Below are 24,879 nucleotides of genomic sequence, written 5' to 3'. Positions count from 1 at the left end.
TTGTCTGTAATGTATTTCATTGTTGTTACTGTAAATGTATCTACAATAATATATTGTAATGTTTGTAAGTTGTTTGTGTTAATGATTGTTGGGAACTGTGCTGTGGAGGAATACTTGGTAGTTCATATGAACTGCTTGAAGATGGTTACATGAGTTTCTATTGTCAAAAGTAAATTTTGATGGATTTTAGGAGATATGTTTCCTTGTTGTTTTTTTCTGTAAGATCTTTGATATGTAGGTCGAAAATCTCATGAGTATTAAATGTGGAGCTTTGTATTTTAGGGCTCTGTTACAGTGGAAAGGTTTGACTATCTGGTTTTACTCTAGAGTGTGATTTTATTATTATTTTTTGATAATTGTCTAGCATGAGCAATGTCACATGATTTCTGGGGTTAGGCTTCCATTTTGTTATTTTTGAGCTGTTGTTCTAGTTTGTTCATGTAAACATGGGTGTACTTTACTGCTATTTTTATTTACTGTGCTGGGTTATTATTGTTAGGTCAAATGCATATGAGAGAAATGTGGGGGTGATGAAGGATAGAGTAGAGGCAAGAGTAGGGAAAGAAAGGGTTTGTTTCAAGGAGGAAGTGACAAAATGTGCAAAGATGGTATGTATTCACCTAGTTATATCTTACAGGAAGGGGAGCTATGTTTGTGGTGTCCATCTTTGTGTCTCATAGTGTTTAGTTTACTCTTAAATATGTGTATGTTTTTTGCACACATTATTGTTTTGTCCAGTTAGTTCCAGATGTCTACTACTCTGTGTAATTTTTTTTTTTTTTTTTTTTTTTTTTTTTCCAGGTCTCTTCTATAATTAACCTTTTTGAGTTTTGTTATCATGGCCTCTTAACATAAGAACATAATAATAAAGGAGACTGCAAGAGACCATAAGGCCTACACTAGGCAGCTCCGTATCCATCACCACCTGTCATCCCCATCCATAAAGTTGTCTAATCGTTTTTTAAAATAACTGATAGTTTCAGCGCTTACTACATGGTTACTAAGTTTATTCCATTCATCGACCACCCCATTAGGAAACCAATTCTTGCCTATTTCCTTCTTAAATCTAAATTTGTCCAGTTTATACCCATTACTGCAAATCCTGCCCTGTTGTTTTATTATGATGACCTTGTTTGCATCACCCTTGTTATAACCTTTGATCCACTTGAACACCTGTATTAGATCACCCCTGCACTCTGTGTCTTTCCAGAGAGTGTAAGTTAAGGTGCCTAAGCCTCTCTTCGTAAGGCAAATTTCTGAGTCCATGTATCATTTTAGAGGTACAGTGATGGTGGACTGACTGGTGAGGTTATTTAATGTTTGCTGGAGAGAGGGTAGAGGGCTGGAGGACTGGAGGAGTGCCTGTATAGTTCCACTTTACAAGGGAAAAGGGGACAAGTGTGAATGTAGTAGTTTCAGAGGGATTAGCTTGTTAAGTGTAGTTGGGAAAGCTTATGGGAAAATCTTGATTGAGAGGATTAGGAGAGGAAGAGAGGGAGTAATTGGTGAGGAACAGTGTGGATTTAGGACGGGTAGAGGTTGTGTACATCCTATTTTTGTGGTAAGACAGATATGTGAGAAAGCTATAGGAAAGGGGAAGGATGTTTTTTGGGCCTTTATGGACCTGGAAAAGGCTTACAACAGGGTTGACAGAAAGGCACTGTGGGAGGTTTTGCGGATATATGGGATAGGAGGAAAGCTTCTAGGAGCTGTCAAGAGTGTTTATGAGAGTAGTAGAGCTTGTGTCAGGATTAGAAATGGAGAGAGTGAGTGGTTCGAAGTAAAGGTGGGACCTCGTCAAGGATGTGTTATGTCGCCCTGGCTGTTCAACTTATACATGGATGGGGTAGTGCAAGAGGTAAATGCAAGGGTAGTGGGTCAGGGATTGGAGATGATTAAAGAAAATGGAGAAAAGTGGGAGGTGAGCCAGCTGTTGTTTACGGACGACACTGCGCTTGTGGTAGGATCGGAAGAGGGACTGAGGAAGTTGGTGACAGAGTTTGGGAGAGTGTGTGATAAACGAAAGCTGAAGATAAATGTGGGTAAAAGTAAGGTGATGAGATATACAAAGGGTGAAAGAGGCAGTAGTGTGGAAGTGAGCATTAACCCATTCAACTCCGATGACAAGATTCTTGTCATTTGGTCAAATAAAACAAAAAAAATCATAAAACACCAATATGTTTGATCAAACACCAGAAAAATATGACGTCAGTCCTCGCTTTGCGAAGCGAGGACTGACGTCATATTTTTCTGGTGTTTGATCAAACATTTTGGTGTTTTATGATTTTTTGTTTTATTTGACCAAATGACAAGAATCTTGTCATCGGAGTTGAATAGGTTATGGGAGAGCGACTGGAGGAAGTGGATAGTTTTAGATATTTGGGTGCAAATGTGGCAGGAAAAGGTGGAGTGAAAGTGGAGGTAGAATGTAGATTGAGAGAAGCGAGTAAATGCCTTGGTGGATTAAAGAGTGTAATGAGGAATAGACATTTGAGAATGGATGCTAAGAGGAGACTATATGAAGGAGTGATTGTGCCAACAGCACTGTATGTGGCAGAAACATGGAACACAAGAGAGGAAGAGAGAAGGAGTTTGAATGTGTTTGAGATGAGGTGTCTACGAAGTATGATGGGGGTTACTAGGCTAGATAGGGTGAGAAATGAGGAGGTGAGGAGAACAAGGGTGGAAAGGGAGCTGGGAGATAGGGTTGATGAAAGAGTATTAAGATGGTTTGGACACATGGAAAGAATGAGTGAAGAAAGACTAGTAAAAGAGTTATGGAAGGCAGATGTGGAGGGAGCGAACATGAAGGGACGTCCTAGCTAGGATGAGGTGGATGGATGGGGTGAAGGGGGCTTTGGGGAAAAGGGGAATGTCTGTTGAGGAAGGACAGGAGAGGACAGAAGACAGGGGTGAATGGAGAATGGTTGTATATGGATGATGTGATGCATGAGGTGGAATGGGCAGGGGGGTGGGGGGTGAGGTAGTATGTGTGAGCAAAATTTGACACAGCCCGAAGGGATTTCTCCCCGTCTTCTCCTGTACGCATGGGGGGACGGAGAGGGGGGGGGGATCGCCGATTTAATGAAGCGGCCTTGCTGTGGATGTGCTGTGTCTTGCGACACTGCTTCTGACCCAGGGCAGTGGACAGGATGCAGGGAAGACCCGTCATCCAGGAGGTGTTAAGATGAGAGGGAGGGTTGAGGGATGTGGAGTGTATTGAGGGATGGAATGGGTGGAAATGATTTTATGCCTTTTCCTTTTTGGCTACCTACCTTGTAAGGGGAAAAAAGCCTTGGTATATGTATGTATGTATCATTTTGGGTATAAACTGGACAAATTTAGTAAGTCCTCTCTATCAAGGACTTCCATGCCTTTCATGATTCTGTAGATGTTTAGTAGGTAGCCTCTTTCTCTTTGTTCCAAAGTCTGTAATTTCAATTTAGTCAGTCTCTCCTCATGTGACAGGTTTGAAGGTGTTGGGTCCATTTTCATGGCTGCTCTCTGGATTCTTTCAATTTCCTTTTATATTCTTTTTGGTACTGGGTGGCCATAGTGTCACAGCATAACCCATTCTAGGCCTTCTTAGTGTGACTAATGGGGTAAAAGTATGACAGAAAATTTTGAAAGTAACAAAAATATGTGGAAAGAAATTAAGAGAGGAAGAGGAGGCAAATCAAGTAGAGAAGAAAAGGTAAAAGGTAGCAGATGAAGAGATGATAATGGAAGAGAAGACAGTAAGAGGAAGATGGGTAGAGTATTTTAGGGAGTTGCTAAATGTGAAGGAGGATAGGGAGGGAAAGATAGTTGCAGTGGGAAGTGGTAAGAAAATGGCCATGATGAGTGAGGAAAATGGAGAAGAAATAAGGAAAGGATGAAGTGAAGGCAGTTGTTAAGATGATGAGAGCAGGAAAGGCACCTGGACTGGATGGATGTCATGAAGAACTTCTGAAAAAGGAGGTACAGTGATGGTGTACTGGCTGGTGAGGTTATTTAATGTTTGTTTAAGAGAAGGTAGAATGCTGGAGGAGTGCCTGTATAGTTCCACTTTACAAGAAAAAGGGAGACAAGTGTGAGTGCAGTAGTTTCAGAGGGATTAACTTGTTAGGTGCAGTTGGGAAGGCTTATGGGAAGGGGTCTTGATTGAGAGGATTAGGAGAGGAAAAGAGGAAGTAATTGGTGAGGAACAGTGTGGATTTTGGACAGGTAGAGGTATCGTAGATCAGATTTTTGTGGTAGGATAGATATGTGAGAAAGCTATAGGAAAAGGTAAGGATGTTTTTATGGGCTTTTATGAATTGGAAAAGGCTTATGATAGGGTAGACAGGAAGGCACTGTGGGAGGTATTGCAGATATACAGGATAGGAGGAAAGCTTTTAGGAGCTGTCAAGAGTTTTTACGAGAGTATAAAGCATGTGTCAGGATTAGAAATGGAGAGAGTGAGTGGTTTGAGGTAAAGGTGGGACTTCATCAGGGATGTGTTATATCACACTGTATGTTCAGTTTATACATGGATGGGATTGCGCGAGAGGTAAGTGCAAGGGTAGTGAGTCAGGGATTGGAGATGGTTAAAGAAAATGGAGAAAAGTGGGAGATAAGCCAATTGTTGTTTTCAGACAACACTGCTTGTAGCAGGATCAGAGGAGGGATTGAGGAAGTTAGTGACAGAGTTTGGGAAAGTGTGTGAAAGAATGAAGTTAAAGATAAATGTGGGTAAAAGTAAGGTGATGAGATGTACAAAGGGAGAATGTGGCAGCAGATGGGAAGTATTAAGGGAAAGAGACTGGAGGAAGTGGATAGTTTTATATACTTGGGTGCGAATGTGGCAGGAAAGGGAGGAGTGAAGGTAGAATGTAGATTAAGAAAAGCGAGTAAATGCCTTGGTGGATTAAAAAGTGTAACGAGAAATAGACATTTGAGAATGGATGCTAAGAGGAGATTGTATGAAGGAGTGATTGTGCTGACAGGACTGTACGGGGCAGAAACATGGAAAAGAAGAGAGGAAGAGAAGAGGAGTTTGAATGTGTTCGAGATGAAATGTCTGAGAAGTATGATAGGGTAACTAGGCTGGATAGAGTGAGAAGTGAGGAGGTGAGGAGAAGAACGGGGTTGGAATGGGAGTTGGGAGATAGGGTGGATGAAAGAGTATAGGGATGGTTTGGACACATGGAAAGAATGAGTGAAGAAAGACTAGTAAAAGAGGTGTGAAAGGCAGATGTGGAAAGAGTGAACATGAGGGGGCAATGTAGGATGATATGGATGGATGGGGAAGAGGGGAATGTCTCTTGAGGAAGTACAGGAGAGGACAGAAGACAGGTGAATCGAGAATAGTTGTATATGGATGATGTGATGTATGAGGTGGAATGGGTGGGTGGATGGGGGGTGAGGTAGTATATGTGAGAAAAATTTGGTCCAGCCAGAAGGGATTTCTCCCCGTCTTCTCCTTTTCTGCATGAGGGAAAGGAGAGGGTGGGTTGCAGATTTAATTAAGTGGCCTTGTTGTGGATGTGCTGTGTCTTGCAACACTGCTTCTGACCCAGGGCAGTGGGTGAGATGCAGGGATGACCCGTCATCCAGGAGGTGCCAATATAAGAGGGAGGGAAGAGGGTGGACAGGAGTGATAGGGATGGAATGGGTGGGAGTGGTTTTTATGCCCTTGTTTTTTGGCTACCTTCCTTATAAGGGGGAAAAAGCCTTTGGCATATGTATGTAATTTTTTTTTACCATTTCTTCATCTAAATGGGCAGAAGCCCCTTTATTGATCTAAGTAAGTTGTAGGATCCTCCATAAATTTTGTTTGTTTATCAAGGGACATGTCATTTGAGATAATTACTCCCATGTCTATTTCAGATCTCATTTTTCTGCTATGCAGGAAATCCTCCATCCAGTTTAGTAGGCTTCCTTGTATCCCTCCTATTTTTTCTTTTTCTTTCTTTCTTTCTTTCCAGGTCTCTTCTGTAACTTTCTTTCTTTAGTTTCTTTTTGTGTCCTCTTGTTTCTCTTCTGTCCCACTTTAATAAGTCATCTCTATTGAGAATTTCCATCCCTTTCATAATTTTTAAAATGGTCAACAAATCACCTCTTTCCCTTCTCTGTTCTAGTGTTGACAACTGTAATTTCTCCAATCTTTGTTCATATGTCAAATTTGACAGTGTAGGTGCCATTTTTGTCACTGCTCTTTGAATTCTTTCCAATTTTCTTATGTTCTTCTTTGTGCTAGGTGCTCACATTGTTACAGCATATTCTAGTTTCGGTCTTATCAGTATAACAACTATTTTTTTAATCATTTCCTCATCTATGTAGTCGAAGGCCACTTTCACTGATCTTAACAAGTTATAAGTCTCTCCAAATAATTTATTTACATGTTTATCAGGTGTCAAGTCACTTGAGATGATTACTCCTAGGTCCCTTACAGAATCAATTTTTTTTGCTTCTTTGTTTCCAATTTTATATTGTCCTGAAACTCTATTGTTACTTTTTCCAAATTCCATTATGCTACATTTTTAATGATGAAGTTCATCTCATATCTCCGACTCCATTCCCATATTTTGTCCAAGTCATCTTGCAGCGATCTGCAATCTTCTTCTGTTCTTACTCTCTTGAGTAATTTGGCATCATCAGCAAAGAAGTTCATGTAACAATTCACTCCCTCATCCATATCATGTATATGGCATGGTCATGTCCAGCAGTACATTACCCCACAAGTCGTCATTTCCTCGCACTGTCATGTTTTCCCAACAAATTTCTTTGCAATTGAAGTCCCCCATAATTACCAGATTACCCCTGCCCATTAGTATCTCATTTAGTGATTTCCTTGTATCTTCGTTCTCTTTCCAAGCGTTCGTTTTTGGGGGCACATAGGTCACCACAAACTTTCTACTTTTCATATTCTTGTCTTCGACTTTTATCATAATCAGTTCAACATTACCTTTGCCCTCCGCAATTTTTGTCACATTTAAGTCTTTCTTGGCCGAGAACATGATTCCTCCCTGTTTCTTGTCCCTGTTTTTTATCCAGGGCAGTGGACAAGGTGCAGGGATGACCCGTCATCCAGGAGGTGCTAAGATAAGAGGGAGGGTGGAGGGGAGTGGAGTGTATTGAGGGATGGAATGGATGGGAATGATTTTATGCCTTTTCCTTTTTGGCTACCTCCCTTGTAAGGGGGAAAAAGCCTTGGTATATGTATGTATGTATGTAATTATATAGTCCTTGTCCAATATCGATGGATGGTAGTTCACCTCTTAGTTTAGTCTCTACAATTCCCATTATGTCTGGTTTTTCTTCTAGCAGGTAATCATTGAGTTCATTCAGACCAGAAATTAATCCGTCAATGTTAGTATAGGCCACTTTTAATTTTCTTCTTCCTCCTTTTTTTTTTTTTTTTTCTTTTTTATGTGCCATTTCCTCAATCTCATGTCGATTACTCGCCAATGGAATTCCTTGCTTTCTGTCTCCGTTCTCTTCGAGGTTTTTTCCTTTGCTTCTTCTCTTAGTGACTTTTCTTTTTCTAATTCCTCAGTATTCATTTCTCTTTTTATCCATATCTAATTGTACTTTTCACTCCTTGCCAAGTTGCCTACTTTTTCAAATATGTCTTCTATCATTTGTGACCTTAATTTTCTCTTTAGAGGTCGATGCCTATCCTTAGAATAGTGACCGATTCTATATGTCTCATCCAGGTCTTTTAGCAGTAAAAGACCTAGGTCTCCCCCCTGAATTTCATTTAGGATTTCTACTGCTGTCTCTTTTTCTTCCTTTTCTCTCATGTACCTCGCCAATCCCTGTTTTTCTTTTAGTCCATATACCACAATACATTTTTTCCTATCTACTGCATCTCTGACCCAATTAGCTTTTTCATTAATCACTTGGATAATTGTGTCTTTTGCATTTGCTGCTGGATTATTTTTTGAAAGCAATTTCCTTATTTTCAATGTTTTCCTTCCACTTCTTAATTTTCTGAATACTTTCCTCACCTAGGTTCTCTTCGATTTTTTCTGTCATTTCTTGTATTTTATTGTTCACCTCTTTAAGTTTTCGCAATTGGTATTATCATTAATTCTCTTCTTTTCATTATCACTCTTCAGTTCATTTATATCCCTTTTCATTTCTTTAATCTCGTTTGTAAGATCCAAGTTGGTTCTTCTTAGGTCAGAGATTTTGTGATTTGCTTGTGCTCAGCAGTCCAGTAGGCCAATGATATCCTTTCTTAAGTCCATAATGTCATTCTCCCACCGTATCCTATTATTGCTCATATCCCTCTCTATCTCTAATAATCGACTTAAGTTCCTGCTTTCATACTTACTAAATCCTGGAAAATCTTCTTTGTTGTTGCACGTGGTTCGGGAGTGTTTGTTTACATCGTGGTTCGACAGACTGACGCCAGATGGCTCTGGTTCGTGGTTTGCTCTCGAGTTGTTGTTTTCTTACATTTTTTGCTAATTGTGTGATAATACAATTGACTAGCATTGCAGAGATATCATTTCAGACACTCACAGTCACTCCCCTCCCGTACGATACAAACCAGGTTTCCTTTTTTTGTCGTAAATCCTCTTCTTGGTCCCGCGATGATGACGACGACGGAGGTGTTTATGGCGTGTGTGTGTGTGTGTAGTTGGGAATGCTTATGGGAGGGTTTTCATTTAGAGGATAAGGGAAATAAAGGTAATAATTGGTGAGGAGTGTAGGTTTAGGACAGATAGGGATTGCATGGAACAGATTTTTGTGGTAAAGCAGATATATGATAAAACTTTAGGTAGGTAAATTTGTTTTTTGGGCCTTTATGGATTTGGAAAAGACTTATGACAGGGTAGACAGGAAGGCACTGTGGGAAGTATTGCAGATATATGGGATAGGAGAAAAGCTTTTAACCCTTTCAATACGGGCCACATCGTACGTCTGGCAGCATTAGCTGCCAGACGTGCGATGTTGCATCATAATACTTGCATTATAGAAAATAAAGTCACTGCTCTATTGCTTGTTCTCTTTCACCCGTGAATTTTGATAACCATAGAAAATATGATGAAGCCAGTTTACAGACTATTCATGTACGACTACAATAAATATGATAAAGATGCCGACGTCGGCATCCTCGTGTACCCACTTGCTCCTCATGACGCCTACGTAGGCGTCACTGTATGGTAGGGGTTAAGAGCAGTCAAGATTTTTTATGAGAGTAGTAGAGATTGTGTTAGAATCAGAAATGGAGAGAGTGGTTTGAGGTAAAGGTCGGACTTTGCCAGGGATGTGTTATGTCACCCTGGCTGTTCAATTTATACATACATGGGGTGGTGCGAGATGTAAATGCAAGGGTAATGGGTCAGAAATTGGAGATGGTTAAAGAAACTGGAGAAAAGTGAGAGATAAGCCAGTTGTTGGTTGCTGACAATGCTGTGCTTGTGGCAGGATCAGAAGAGGGACTGAGGTAGTGATAGAGTTTAGGAAGGTGTGAGAAAGAAGGAAGGTGAAGATAAATGTGAGTAAAAGTAAGGTGATGAGATGTACAAGGGGAGAAAGTGGTGGCAGACTGGTGGAGAGAGACTGAGGAAGTAGATATTAGATACTTGGGTGTGAATGTGGCAGGAAAGGGAGGAGTGGAGTTGGAGGTAGAATGTAAATATAGAGAAGCAAGTAAATGCCTTGGTGGATTAAAAAGTGTAATGAAGAATAGACATTTGGTAATGGATAATAAGAGGAGATTGAATGAAGGAGCAGTTGTACTGACAGCACTGTATGGAGCAGAAACATGGAACATAGGGAGGAGGAGTTTGAATGTGTTTGAGATGAGGTGCCTGAGAAGTATGATAAGGATTACTAGGTTGGATAGAATGAAAAATGAGGATTACTAGGTTGGATAGAATGAGAAATGAGGAGGTAAGGAGGAGAATGGGAGTTGGGAGATAGGGTTGATGAAAGAGTATTGGTATGGTTTGTACACATGGAAAGAATGAATGAAGAAAGGTTAGTGAAAGTGGTGTGGAAGGCAGAGGTGGAAGGAGTGAACATGAGGGGATGACCAAGGATGAGATGGATGGATGGGGTAAAAGGGGCATTGAGAAAGAGGGGAATTTCTATTGAGGAAGGACATGAGAAGACTGAAGATAGGAGTGAATGGAGAATGGTTGTGTATGGATGATGCTGTGATGCATAAGAGTGGGTGAGGGATGGGTGTTGAGGGAGAATGTATGAAAAATAAATTGACGCAGCCCAATGGGATTTCTCCCCATCTCCATTTCTGCAATGAGGGGACGGAGAGGGTGGTTGCTGATTTAGTGAAACAGACTTGCTGTGGATGTGCTGTGTCTTCTGACACTGCTTGCTCCTGACTCAGGGCAGTGGGCGAGGTGCAGGGATGACCTGTCATGCAGGAGGAGCCAAGATAAAAGAGAGGGAGGGGGAGGATGGGAATGAAGTATATGGGAATGGATTTTATGCCTTTGTTTTTTGGCTACCTCCCTTGTAAGTACAGTATATTGACAGACTTCAATGAAGCTTAAAGTGACTTCAATGATGAGCTTGAATTTCAATAGAAAAAATCAGCTTCCTAGCTCAATTAGGGGGGGAAAAAAAGTGTGAAGTGGAGTGACATCTTTAAGCTGCAAAGAGTGAAAGAGTATTGGCTGCTTGTTATTGTGGCAAAGTAGCATGCAGTTGATACTTTAGGGTCTATATGGGGTGCCCTTATGGACCAGAGTCACACATAATTTTGTCTATGATAGAGGAAAACTCTTCATAAGAGAAATTACACTTTTATACTACGACTGTCCCTCCATTATGCTGTCCCCCAACCCCTTACTGCTGTCCTGTACCATTTCTCTGAGTATTCATTTTCTGCTGTGGGGGAATTCCCTGTGGTGGGGGAAAAGAATACTGCCACCAAGTATTTCCACTTGGATCATAAGAGGCGAGAAGAAAGGGATGGGGATTGGGACTAGGCATCCTTCTCCTTGTAGCCCCACAGGGGACATTCCTAAACGAAAAAGTAAAGGCATAAGAGGGTCTGGGAGTTTTCGGAACAGCACCCTAAGGTTTGGGTCTTTTAATGTGCGTGGATGTTGTGCAGATGAGAGTAAAAGGGAAGAGATAGGTAAAATGTTTGTGAGAAGAAAGATGGATGTGTTGGCTTTGAGTGAAACAAAGTTGAAAGGGAAGGGTGAGTGTAAGTTTGGGAGTGTAAGAGGGAGGTTATCAGGAGTGAAGAGAGGGTGAGGGAGGGAAGGGGTGGCTATTCTAGTAAGTGAAGAGATAGGTAAACGTGTAGTGGAGTGGAAGGAGGTTTCCTCAAGGATAATGTGGATGAAGGTGAAACTGGGAAAGGAGATGTGGGTCTTTGTAAGTGCATATGGGTCTGGCAGTGAGAAGAGTGTAGAAGAAAGGGAGGCCTTTTGGATAGATTTAAATGAGTGCATAGAGGATTTAGGGAGAAATGTCAATGTAATAGTACTGGGAGACCTTAATGCTAGGGTAGGAAATGATCCAATTGATGGAGTGGTTGGGAAATGTGGAGTTCCAGGAAAGAATCGTAGTGGAGAGTTGATGGTGGAAATGTGTCTAGAAAGAGAGTTGATGATAGCAAATACAGTGTTTCGGAAGAAAGTCAAGCATAAGTACACATGGGAGAGGATGGTGGAGGGAAGGGTGGTAGATAGAGCGTTGATGGATTATGTAGTGGTAAATAGGACTATGATAGGAAGAGTTAAGGATGTACATGTGCTAAGGGGAGAGGGTGGGGGAATATGAGATAATTTTTTGGTGGAAGGTAAGCTGAGAGTGGAGGATAGATGGAGAAAGAGGATAGGGACAAAAGGTAGGGAGGTTCTTAGAGTGAACTCTTTAAATGAAAAGGAAAAGGAGAAGGAGTACAAGAAGAAGCTGAAAGAGGAGTGAGAGGGAGTGAAGGATAGAGTAGAGCTAGGTGTGGAGGAGGAATGGGGATGGTTCAAGGAGGGAGTCACTAAGTGTGCAAGGATGGTGTGTGGAACAAGAAGGATAGGAGGAAATAGAAGGAAGGGTAGTGAATGGTGGGATGAGGAAACAAAGAAGGTTGTAGAAGAGAAGAAGCGAGCTTTCACAGATTGGTTACAAAATAGGACGAGGGAGTCATATGAGAGGTACAAAGAAAAGAAAAGAGAAGTAAAGCAAAAGGTAAAGGAGGCAAAGAGAAGAGCAGATGTGACGTGGGGTAAGAGTATGACAGAAAATTTTGAAAGTAATAAAAAGATGTTTTGGAAAGAAATTAAGAGAGGAAGAGGAGGTGAATCAAGTAGAGAAGAAAAGGTAAAAGGTGCAGATGGAGAGATGATAATGGAAGAGAAGGCAGTAAGGGGAAGATGGGCAGAATATTTTAGGGAGTTGCTAAATGTGAAGGAGGATAGGGAGGGAAAGATAGTTCCAGTGGGAAATGCTAAGAAAATGACCGTGATGAGTGAGGAAAATGGAGAAATAAGGAAGGATGAGGTGAAGGCAGTTGTTAAGATGATGAAAGCAGGTAAGGCACCTGATCTGGATGGATGCCATGCAGAATGTCTAAAGAAAGGAGGTACAGTGATGGTGGACTGGTTGGTGAGGTTATTTAATGTTTGCTGGAGAGAGGGTACAGTGCTGGAGGACTGGAGGAGTGCCTGTATAGTTCCACTTTACAAGGGAAAAGGGGACAAGTGTGAATGTAGTAGTTTCAAAGGGATTAGATTGTTAAGTGTAGTTGGGAAGGCTTATGGGAGGATCTTAATTGAGAGGATTAGGAGAGGAACAGAAGGAGTAATTGGTGAGGAACAGTGTGGATTTAGAACGGGTAGAGGTTGTGTAGGTCAGATCTTTGTGGTAAGACAAATATGTGAGAAAGCTATAGGAAAGGGGAAGGATGTTTTTTGGGCTTTTATGGATCTGGAAAAGTCTTACGATAGGGTAGACAGAAAGGCACTGTGGAAGGTTATGCTGATATATGGGATAGGAGGAAAGCTTCTAGGAGCTGTCAAGAGTTTCTATGAGAGTAGTAGAGCTTGTGTCAGGATTAGAAATGGAGAAAGTGAGTGGTTCGAGGTAAAGGTGGGACTTCGTCTAGGATGCGTTATGTTGCCCTGGCTGTTCAACTTATACATGGATGGGGTAGTGCGAGAGGTAAATGCAAGGGTAGTGGGTCAGGGATTGGAGATGGTTAAAGAAAATGGAGAAAAGTGGGAGGTGAGCCAGCTGTTGTTTGCGGACGACACTGCGCTTGTGGCAGGATCGGATGAGGGACTGAGGAAGTTGGTGACAGAGTTTGGGAGAGTATGTGATAGAAGAAAGCTAAAGATAAATCAGGGTAAATGTAAGGTGATGAGATGTACAAGGGGTGAATGTGGCAGTAGACTGGAAGTGAGCATTAAGGAAGAGCGACTGTAGGAAGTTTTAAATACTTGGATGCAACTGTGGCAGGAAAAGGTGGAGTGAAGGTGGAGGTAGAATGTAGATTGAGAGAAGCGAGTAAATGACTTGGTGGATTAAAGAGTGTAATGAGGAATAGACATTTGGGAATGGATGCTAAGAGGAGACTGTATGAAGGAGTGATTGTGTCAACAGCACTGTATGGGGCAGAAACATGGAACATAAGAGAGGAAGAGAGGAGTTTGAATGTGTTTGAGATGAGGTGTCTGAGAAGTATGATGGGGGTTACTAGGCTAGATAGAGTGAGAAATGAGGAGGTGAGGAGAAGAACAAGGATGGAAAGGAAGTTGGGAGATGGGGTTGATGAAAGAGTATTAGGATGGTTTGGACACATGGAAAGAATGAGTGAAGAAAGACTAGTAAAAGAGGTATGGAAGGCAGATGAGGAGGGAGTGAACATGAGGGAACATCCTAGGATGAGGTGGATGGATGGGGTGAAGGGGGCTTTGGGGAAGAGGGGAATGTCTGTTGAGGAAGGACGGGAGAGGACAGAAGGCAGGGGTGAATGGAGAATGGTTGTAAATGGATGATGATGTGATGCATGAGATGGGATGGGGGGTGAGGTAGTATGTGTGAGCAAAATTTGATGCAGCCCGAAGGGAATTCTCCCTGTCATCTCCTATTATGCATGGGGGGACGGAGAGGGTAGGTTGCCGATTTAATGAAGCGGCCTTGCTGTGGCTGTGCTGTGTCTGGCAACACTGCTTCTGACCCAGGGCAGTGGACAAGGTGCAGGGATGACCCATCATCCAGGAGGTGCTAAGATAAGAGGGAGGGTGGAGGGGTGTGGAGTGTATTGAGGGATGGAATGGGTGGGAATGATTTTATGCCTTTTCCTTTTTGGCTACCTCCCTTGTAAGGGGGAAAAAGCCTTGGTATAGGTATGTATGTATGTATGAAAAGAGATGAGGATTTTCAGTTTCCCATAACTACGTTTTGTTGGTAAGGGTAATTATTTGTAGATTTATTATTATTATTTTTATTTTTATACTATTTATTGGTTTCTTATGTCTCGGGTGTACAATAATGTGTTTTTAACCTCTTGAATACGATGACACCTATGTATGTGTCATGAGCCATGAGTAGGGTATAAGAGAATGCTGGTATCGGCTTCCTGATTATATTTATTTTATTGTAGCAAAGTTATACCCATATTCTGCAAAGAGGCTTGATAATGATTTCTGTGACATTGTATTTATTGAGGATGAAAAAGAATGAGTATAATAGCAGTAACTTTATATTTTGTATTGTACATATTGTGATGCATTGTCATACATCAGGTAACCTGATTTATTTATCTAGTTGTATTTTACAGGAAGGGGAGCTATGTTTATGGTGATCTGTCTTTTGTATCTCGTAACATCTAGTTTGTTCTTAAATTCATGCACTATTGTTTTGTCCAATGTATTATTTGTTATCCACCACTGTGTGGATTTTTTTTTTCCCTCCAGGTCTCTTCTATAACTATCCTTTTTGAGTTTCTTTTCATGTTCCCTTGTTTTTCTTCTATCCCAATTTAATAAGTCTTCTCTATCAAAGACATCCATGCCTTTCATAATTCTGTAAATGGCCAACAGATCACCTCTTTCTCTTTGTTCCAGGGGTGGCAGTTCCAGTTTAGACAATCTTTGCTCATATGTTTTGCAAGTGTTGGGGCCATCTTTGTTGTTGCTCTTTTGATTCTTTCTATTTTCCTTATATTCTTTTTTTGTAGTGGGTTTCCACAATGTTGCTCTGTACTCCAGTTTTGGTCTTGTCATTGTGATTAGTATTTTCTTTACTATCCAAGTAATTAAAAGCCACCTTTATTGATCTTAACAAATTGTAGGTTTCTCCAGTTATTTTGTTTATCTCCTTGTCTGGTGACATTTCTTTGGTGATGATTACGCCTAGGTCCTTTTCGGAACCAACTTTGTTTACTTCCTTTGCACCAATTTTATATTGTACTGATATTCTTTTTACTTTTTCCAAATTCCATTATACTACATTTCTTAATGTTGAAGTCCACTTCCCAATTCTGACTACATTCCCAAACCTTGTTCAGATATCTGTAGCAATTCACACTTTTTCCATACCTTCTTTTGTAGTTTTCCATCATCTGCAAAGGAGTTAATGTAACATTCTACACCTTCATCCATGTAATTTACATATATAGCAAATATTATCGGAGCCAGTACTGAACCCTGTGGGACTCTACTGGTCATTTCTTCCCAAGTAGAATTTTTATCTCTGAGCAACATTCTCATTTATCTTCCATGCAAGAAATCTTTCATCCATTTCAATAGTTTTCCTTGTATACCACCTGTTGTTTTGAGTTTTCTTAATAATTCTTTATGTGGTTCTTTATCAAATGTCTCTTGTAAGTCCAGGAAAGCATAGTCTGCCCATCTGTCCCTTTCTTGCATTATATTTATTAACCTTGAATAGAAATAGATGTAATTTGTGGCACATGACCTTCCCTGTCTAAATCAGAATAATTCCTGCTTTAGTATATTTCTCTCCAGATGTTTAGTCTATTTTTGATAACTTTCTCATAAATTTTGGCTATTGTACTTGTAAGGGAGAGTGGCCTATAGTTTGTTGGGTCTTCATTGTTTCCCCCTTTATATATTGGCACAATATTGGCATTTTTCCAGTCTTCTGGTACCTTTCCTTCTTTTAGTATTCAGTTTGCAATTCCATCTGGGCCTTGTGATTTTCTGACATCAAGGTTCATTATTTGGTCCCTTATTTCTTTATGTCACAGTTATTTCTCTCATTCCAGGGGATTTTCTCCCTTCCTGCCAATTGTGTACGTTTTCTTTAGTGAACACAGATTTGAAATGTTTGTTCATAATTTCACCCATTTCTATATCCTCTGTGTATTCTATGTTCCCCCTTGACATAATTTTACTATTTCCTGTTTATTTTTTTAGTTTACCATTCACATAGAATTGAGTTTACTTTCGGTGTCAATAACCTAGTAGTTACGACACCAGATTGAACGCTTATAATCAATCAATCAATTCACATAGAATAATTTAGGTTGATCTTTGCATTTGTCTGTTATGTCTTTTTTGTAGTTTCTTTTTTTCTTCCCTGCATATTTTGACATGTTCATTTCTTAGTTATATATATATGTCACTTTTTTTTTTTCCATCTTTACCAAACTGTCTCTTCTGTATTTTGCCTTACTACACTTTTTGTTATACCAGCACTTAATGTACACCTTTTCTTGTTTTTGTTTTGGTACATATTTATCCACTCCATTATAGATTTCTTTTAAAATCATCCATTTCTTTTCCTGTGTTTCTTCATTAAAGAATTTTTCCCAACTTGGTTTTTGAAAGAACTGGCTAAGTTTCCTAAAATCCATTTTGTTATACATTAGTCTTCTTTTTCTGTGTTTCTCATTTCTCCTCATGTATTTCCTCTTTTAGTTCGAGCTGAAGAATTTTGTGATCACTCTTTCCAATGTCTTGTATTCAATTTTATCCACAATAAACAGGCTCTGATGTAAATATTAAATGTGCATACAAATAATTGACTTGTATTGAAGAGGTTAAACAAGATATGCAAATTTTCATATGACCAAAGACAAAAATTATGCTATTGTAAGGTTTGTATTCCAGTTGGAGCGAAGCGTTTCACGGTTCACAACTTTCTACTCAAGCCAGCATAGTGGTCGCAAGCTCAATTGGCTGTATCAGCTCTCTAAAGGTGAAATTGTCACAAACTGCTTTAAGAACAGGTAAGCAAAAAAAAGGAATATGGTTTATGTAATTAATTGTAGGATATAAAGGAGTTATGTTTGTGGGGTGCTGTGACACTAAATATCATACATATGTTAAAATTCATGCATGGTTTCAGCTTCAGTTATGACTTTCAAGGCTATTCCAAAAGCTATATGGAAAAGTGGGTAAAAGTAAGGTGATGAGATGTACAAGGGGTGAAAGTGGCAGTAGACTGGAAGTGAACATTAAGGGAGAATGACTGGAGGAAGTGGATAGTTTTAGATACTTGGGTGCAAGTGTAGCAGGAAAAGGTGGAGTGAAGGTGGAGGTAGAATGTAGATTGAGAGAAGCGAGTAAATGCCTTGGTGGATTAAAGAGTGTAATGAGGAATAGACATTTGGGAATGGATGCGAAGAGGAGACTGTATGAAGGAGTGATTGTGCCAACAGCACTGTATGGGGCAGAAACGTGGAACATAAGAGAAGAAGAGAGAAGGAGTTTGAATGTGTTTGAGATGAGGTGTCTGAGAAGTATGGTGGGGGTTACTAGGCTAGATAGAGTGAGAAATGAAGAGGTGAGGAGGAGAACAGGGGTGAAAAAGGATTTGGGAGATAGGGTTGATGAAAGAATATTAGGATGGTTTGGACACATGGAAAGAATGAGTGAAGAAAGACTAGTAAAAGGTATGGAAGGCAGATGTGGAGGGAGTGAACATGAGGGAACGTCCTAGGATGAGGTGGATGGATGGGGTGAAGGGGGCTTTGGGGAAGAGGGGAATGTCTGTTGAGGAAGGAAGGGAGAGGACGGAAGACAGAGGTGAGTGGAGAATGGTTGTATATGGATGATGATGTGATTGCATGAGGAGAAATGGGCAGGGGGGTGGGGGGTGAGGTAGTATGTGTGAGTAAATTTTGACGCAGCCAAAAGGGATTTCTCCCCGTCCTCTCCTTATATGCAAGGGGGGACGGAGAGGGGGGGTCGCCAATTAAATGAAGCGGCCTTGCTGTGGATGTGCTGTGTCTTGCGACACTGCTTCTGACCCAGGGCGGTGGGCAGGGTGCAGGGATGACCCGTCATCCAGGAGGTGTTCAGATGAGAGGGAGGGTGGGAGGGTTGTGGAGTGTATTTAGGGATGAAATGGGTGGGAGTGTTTTTATGCCTTTCCCTTTTTGGCTACCTCCCTTGTAAGGGGGAAAAAGCCTTGGTATATGTATGTATGTATGTATGTATATGGAAAAGTGTGTGCATATATATATATAGTCAACTCCCTGTTAATGCAAGGGTTATGTTCCTGGAGATGTCGTGTTAATGGAAATCATGTTAACAGAACATAATTTCTCCATAAGAAATAATGGTAATAGTGGGGGTTACGTTCCTGGACAATGGGAAAATCTGTCTATTTTGGGATTTTATTACTAAAACTCCAAAACAAATGTACTATTAATGAATTTGAAGGTTACAGAAACAATAAAAACATACATTCTCACTATATTGGTATTTATTGTGTGGTAAAATAAAACTTTTTATGCATGTAAACATTATGAGGCATCACTGCCATCACTGTCGCTTGCTGTTGCTCCCGTCCCCAACCTCACTCCCCTCTCCAACCTCACTCCCCTCTCCAACCTCACTCCCCTCTCCTTCCTCACTCTGCTCTCCCTCCTCACCTCGCCCTGCCTCCACTCCTCCCTCTCCCTCCTCGCCTCACCCTGCCTCCTCTTACCTGACTTTTTTTTTTTATATATATATATATATATATAAAAGAAATGGTGGAGTTTCGTCTGCATCATCTTTTTCTTCTTTTGATCTAACATCACTTTGTAACAGTTCAGCTCCGACATAACTTTTCTGGCCACTGTTGCACTTCTGTTAATATTCAGATCTTTGGCTTCCAAGATATCCAGTCCTTCTCGTATAAATGAGAGTGCTTTTTTGAGATCATTTTTGGTTAAGACTCTCTCGGGCTCTGGAGTTTCTTATATAGGCCGAGATACAGCTGCCTCCAACTCTGCATTCTGTATCGTCTCCATCTCTAACAGTTCTTCGTTAGTCAGCTCCACTGGTTCAACAGATGTAGTGAGGCAAAAGAAGAGACAAGGTTTGTAAAAGATGAAGAAAAGATGAAAAACCTGGAAAATGGCAAATATATATGAATCTTAGAAATGAATATGTAAAAGTGTGAACAGAGAGGAAAAAAGAAATTATGAAAAAGACATCATAGAAAAATGCAAAGCGCAACCCAAACTATTCCATAGATATGTGAACAGTAAACTAAACAGGAAATGGTGAAACTATGCCAAGGAAATACAAAATACACAGAAGAACTAGAAATTGCTGAAGTCATGAACAATCACTTCAAATCAGCTTTCATTAGAGAAAAAGTACATCATTGGGATGAAGGAAACAGACCGGAAAATTTATGAAATTTTTTCAAAATGCAAATTGGGAAAAATTCTACATTGAAGAGACAAAAGTGGAAGAGAAATGGGCAATCTTGATGGAAATCTATAATGGAGTGCATAGGTATGTACCAAGACAGAAACAAGGGAAGGTGTATATAAATGCTGGCTCAACAGAAGATGTAGTGAGGCAAAAGATAGAAGAGACCAAGCTTGGAAAAGATGGAAAAAAAAAAAAAAAAAAAAAACTGGGAAAATGGCAAATGTATATAAACTATAGAAATGAATATGTGAAAAATGGCAAATATATATATGTGGAAAATGGCAAATATATATAAACTATAGAAATGAATATGTGAATGGTAAACTTAAAGATAAACAGGAAATGGTGAAACTACACCAAGGAAATACAGAATACACAGAAGATCTAGAAATGGCCAAAGTCATGAACAATCACTTCAAATCGGTTTTTATTAGAGAAAAAGTACAGCATTGGAATGAAGGAAGCAAAATGCGATCTCCCCCAGGAGGGAAATAAAACAAAAAGTAATAATGGCTCAATTAACGAACCTTAACATTAGGAAATTGCACGGCCTAGATGGAATTGGATACTGGATGCTAAAAGTATGCAAAGAAGAGCTAATGGACAAAATATACAACATAAGTTGCTCTCTCAAAGAAGGAAAAATACCAAAGGATTAGAAAAATGCCAACAAGTGTACCAATATATAAAGGAGGAAACAAGGAAGAGCCAACTAATTACAGACAGGTCTCACTAACAAGCACTGTAGCCAAAATTTGTGAGAAAATTATAAAAAATAGATGGGTAAAACACTTGGAAGAAAACAATATAATAAACACAAGACAGTTTGGATTCTGACAGGGAAAATCATGTATCGCAAATTTAATCTGTTTTTACTAAAAATTAATAGATACACAAGAAAGGGATGGATGGGCTGATTGTGCTTTCCTAGACTTACAAAAAGCCTTCTACAAAGTACCACACAAAAAATTGTATAAAAAAAAATTTGGAAAACATAGGAGGGTTATAAGGCAACCTACTAAACTGGATGGAGGATTTCCTGCATGGTAGTAAAATGAGATTAGTACTCAGAGAAAAGTGTTGAGGTTGCAAGGAGGTGATTAGTGGAGTCCCGCAAGGATCTGTATTGGCTCCATTAATGTTCACAATTTATGTGAATGACATGGATGATGATGTGGAAAGTTACATGAGCTTCTTTGCAGATGATGCTAAATTGTTGAGGAAAGTGAAAACCAAAAGACTGAGAATCTATACAGAGAGATCTGAACAAGGTTTGGAAATGGAGTCAGAAGTGGGAAGTGGACTTTAACATTAACCCCTTCCATACGGTGCCGCACACGTAGGCGTCATGGACTTAGATCTCGGTGGCAGCAGCCAATGCCAGCCGTACGACGTGTCGTAATAATACTCGCATCATAAAATATAGTCACCGCTTATATCGATCGTTCTCTCTTCACCCGTGAATTTTGATAACCATAGAAAATGCGATTACAAAAGAATTAGAAAGAATGTCATTATGGAGGGGCGACTACAATAAATATAATCAAGACGCCGATATGGCAGCCTCGCGAATACACTCGCTCCCCATGACGCCTACTTGTGCGGCACCGTATGGAAGGGGTTAAGAAGTGTAGCATAATGGAGTTTGGAAAAAGAAGAAAAATATCAGGACAATATATAATTGGGACTAAGGAGGTAAAGAAAATGGGAGCTGATAAAGCACCGGTGGTCATGAAGTTCCTCTTCTTGCAAGGCAAAGGGGCGGCAGAAATCCATGGCAAGGTTAAGGATGTTTGGAGGGATGTGCCCATCACTCTACAGTGAAAATGTGGGTGTTAAGGTTTTGGACTGGTCATTTCAAGGTCACAGATGAACTCTGGTCAGGACGGCCAACTTCTGCAACCACAGAGGAGAAAGCTGATGCTGTGCATGTCATGATTCTTGAGGACTGCTGGATTTCAGCTTAAGTCATAGCTGAGACTAGGGATTTCCCACAAAAGAGTTGGCCACATCATCCACATTCTGGACATGAGAAAGCTTTGCGCAAAATGGGTGCCAAAATGCTTGAATGCAGGTCAGAAGTGCATCAGAGTGACAACATCAAAGATTTTGGACCGGTTTGCAGCAAGGATGGCTGATTTTATGGCTTGTTTAGTCACCATGGATGGAAACTTGGCCTCTCTCACTATGATCCCCTGACCAAGCAACAATCAATATAGTGGCAACACAGCGGTTCACTGCGCTCCAAGAAGTTTCGGACCCAGAAGTCAGCTGGAAAGATACTGGCTTCACTGTTCTGGGACAAAGATGGAGTACTCCTCATAAAATACCTGCCAAAGGGTTGCGCCATCAACGCAGAATACTACATGTCTATGTTGGATGAATTGAGTGAAGCTTTGAAGTAGAAATGCAATGGAAAGCTGAACCATGGTGCCTTCTTTTTGCAGGACAATGCACCAGCACACACACCACATGAAACTCCATGGAAAATATGCAACTCTGGCTTTGAATTGGTAGACCACCTGTTTTACTCCCCAGACCTGGCCCCCTCCAACTATCACCTCTTTCCACAACTGAAACCTCAAGGGAACAAAATTTCACTCCGATTCGGAAGTGATCGCTGCTACAGAGGCCTGGTTGGAGGCACAACCTTCCGAGTTCTTTTTTCAGGGCTTAGAAAAACTGAAGGACTATTGTAATAAGTGTGTGAATCTGAGAGGGTAATATGTTGAATAGAATTATAATTAACTGATCTTCCTGTATTTTCCTTTACCCAAAACCAGGAAATTTTCAGTGCCCACTGCCCTGGGTCACAAGCAATGCAGCAAGGCACAGCACATCCACGGCAAGACTGCTTCATTTAATTGGCAACCCTCTCTCTGCACTCTCATGTGGAAAAATAGCAGATGGGGAGAAATCCCTTTGGGCTGTGTCAAAATATCATTCACACATAACCTCTCTCTCTAACCCCTGTCCCCCATCTACTCCCATCCATGCACCACAGTATTATCTATACACAGCCATTCTCCACTTATGCCTATTTCCCTCCTCCCTTCCCTGGTCAACGGACATCCACCTCCTACTTAATGCCTCTTTCGCCCTATCCATCCATCTCATCCTCAGTCATCCCATCATGTTCATTTCCTTCTACCTTTGCCTTCCACACCTCTTTTACTAACCTTTCTTCACTCATATTTTTCATGTATCTAAAACCATCCCAATACCCTTTCATCAACCCTATCTCCCATCTCTTTTTTTTTCACCACCACTCTCATCTCATTTCTCATTCTATCCAATCCTGTAACTACTACAATACTTCTTAGACAATTCATTGGGATCACTGTATGTGACAAAAGCTTAAGGACCTTATGGAATCTCAACCTGGATATTTGAAGAATATAGGGAACAACTAGTAGACAAGATCAACAGTCATATTACAAGGTCATTGAAAGAAGGAGTTGTGCCACTTGATTGGAAAAGGGCAAACGCGGTATCAATTCATAATGGTGGAAACAAGGAAACACTACTAAATTATAGGCCAGTATCACTAACCAGCACAATAGTAAAATTATGTCAAAGGATTATGAAAGATCAATGGACCAAATATTTGGAAGAGATAAACATTCTGACAAACAGTCAGTTTGTCTTCATATCTGGAAGGTCATGTGTATTGAACCTTTTAAGCTTTTACTAGAGAGTGATGTGCTGCAAGAGAGAGGGGTGGATGGACCATGTGTATCTGGACCAAGAGAATACAAAGGGCAATAACCAAACTGGTCCCCAGCCTGGCAGATAAATCATACGAGGAAAGACTAAAAGTTCTGCCAACTTTGAAAAATCGAAGAGAAAGTGGTGATATGATAACATTATTCAGGTCACTAAAGAGGATAGATGGCACTGACAGAAGAGATCTGATTAATGATGGGAGGGATTTAAGAGGCCATGGGAGTAAATTAAGACCACATGGTGAAAGGATGTGAAGAAATACAGTTTTACATATAAGTGCATAAATATGGTGATATAACACAAGCTCAAACAGTACAAAAATTGAAAGCTAATTATAGTAATTGGGAATCAAGGATATAGATTAAATAGGAACTCTACATGAACTTGAGTTAAAAAAAAAAGAGAGAGAGAGAGAGAATAGGAGACAGGACCCAGTGAGCATTGCTAATTTCCTGTATACTACAATTAGGTAGATATATTTAAGCTTTTCCTCTCTTTCTCTGAAACTCCATGTCTCTACCCCTTACAGTATAACTGGCACAATCACCCCTTCATATAATCTCCTCTTCGCATCCATTCCCAAATACCTATTTCTCATTATACTTCTTTTATACCCAAGGCACTTGCTTCTCTCAATCTAAAACTTATCACCTCCTCAACTCCATTTGTGGCCTCATGTGTCCCCAAGTATCTAAAGCTATCCACTTCCTCCAGCCTTTCTCTTTTAAGGTTTACTTTCAAATTACTGCCATCCTCTCGCCCTTGTACATCTCATCACCTTACCTTTACCCATATTTACAAAGGATTAAGGATTACAAAGGCGGAGCATGCCGACAGGAGACCTTTTGATCCATATCTAGGTCGGATGCAAAAAAAAAAAATCATAATAATAAAACAATAAATAAAAACTATAATATAAATAACAAATAAAATACATAAATGCATAGGTATAGTTAAATAATAAACAAACGGGTAAATAGTAAATAATAAATTGACATATAACTAATAATAAATGAAAATCAGACAGACAAATGATAACAAAACAAAAACAAATAATATAAGATAAATTATAATCATTACAGCATCTTACTTAGGTATTTATCTAAATGATTCTTAAAGCTTCGAACTGAACTACATTGCACTACCTGTGCAACTTACTCCTATCACATACCTTTCCAAACTCCATCACCAACTCCTTTGATCCCCATTTGACCCTGCCACAAGTGCAGTGTCATCAACAAACAACAATTGGGTCTTTTCCCATTTTTATCTATTTTCTTTAACTATCTCCAGTCCCCTGTCCATTACCCTTGAATTAGCCTGCACCACCCCATCCAAGTACACATTAACCCCTTCCATACAGTGCCGCACACGTAGGCGTCATGAGGAGCAAGTGGATTCGCGATGCTGCCATATCGGCGTCTTGATTATATTTATTGTAGTCGCCCCTGTGTTTTTACATTCTCCCAAATGCGCCCTTAATCCCATTCTCTGTGGTTTTCAAAATTCGCGGGTGAAAGAGAGAACGATCGATATAAGCGGCGACTATATTTTATGATGCGAATATTATTTCGTTACA

The 24,879-nt window shown here is 40.2% G+C and overlaps 1 protein-coding gene across 2 annotated transcripts in view; it reads left to right on the top strand.

The window, feature by feature from the left end:
- Cul1 (cullin 1) overlaps positions 1-24,879 on the top strand; it is a 398,967-nt gene that overhangs the window by 301,620 nt on the left and 72,468 nt on the right. For both annotated transcript variants that reach the window (XM_076182129.1, XM_076182130.1), the window contains one exon: positions 17,031-17,149. In XM_076182129.1, coding sequence (XP_076038244.1) covers positions 17,031-17,149 — 119 coding nt within the window. The remainder of the gene's footprint in view (positions 1-17,030; positions 17,150-24,879) is intronic.

This window comes from Oratosquilla oratoria, unplaced genomic scaffold (genome assembly GCF_046742065.1).
Source record: "Oratosquilla oratoria isolate Oo_2021 unplaced genomic scaffold, ASM4674206v1 SCAFFOLD50, whole genome shotgun sequence".
Classification (NCBI taxonomy): Eukaryota; Metazoa; Arthropoda; class Malacostraca; order Stomatopoda; family Squillidae; genus Oratosquilla; species Oratosquilla oratoria.
This window is presented reverse-complemented; position numbering and strand designations above follow the sequence as displayed.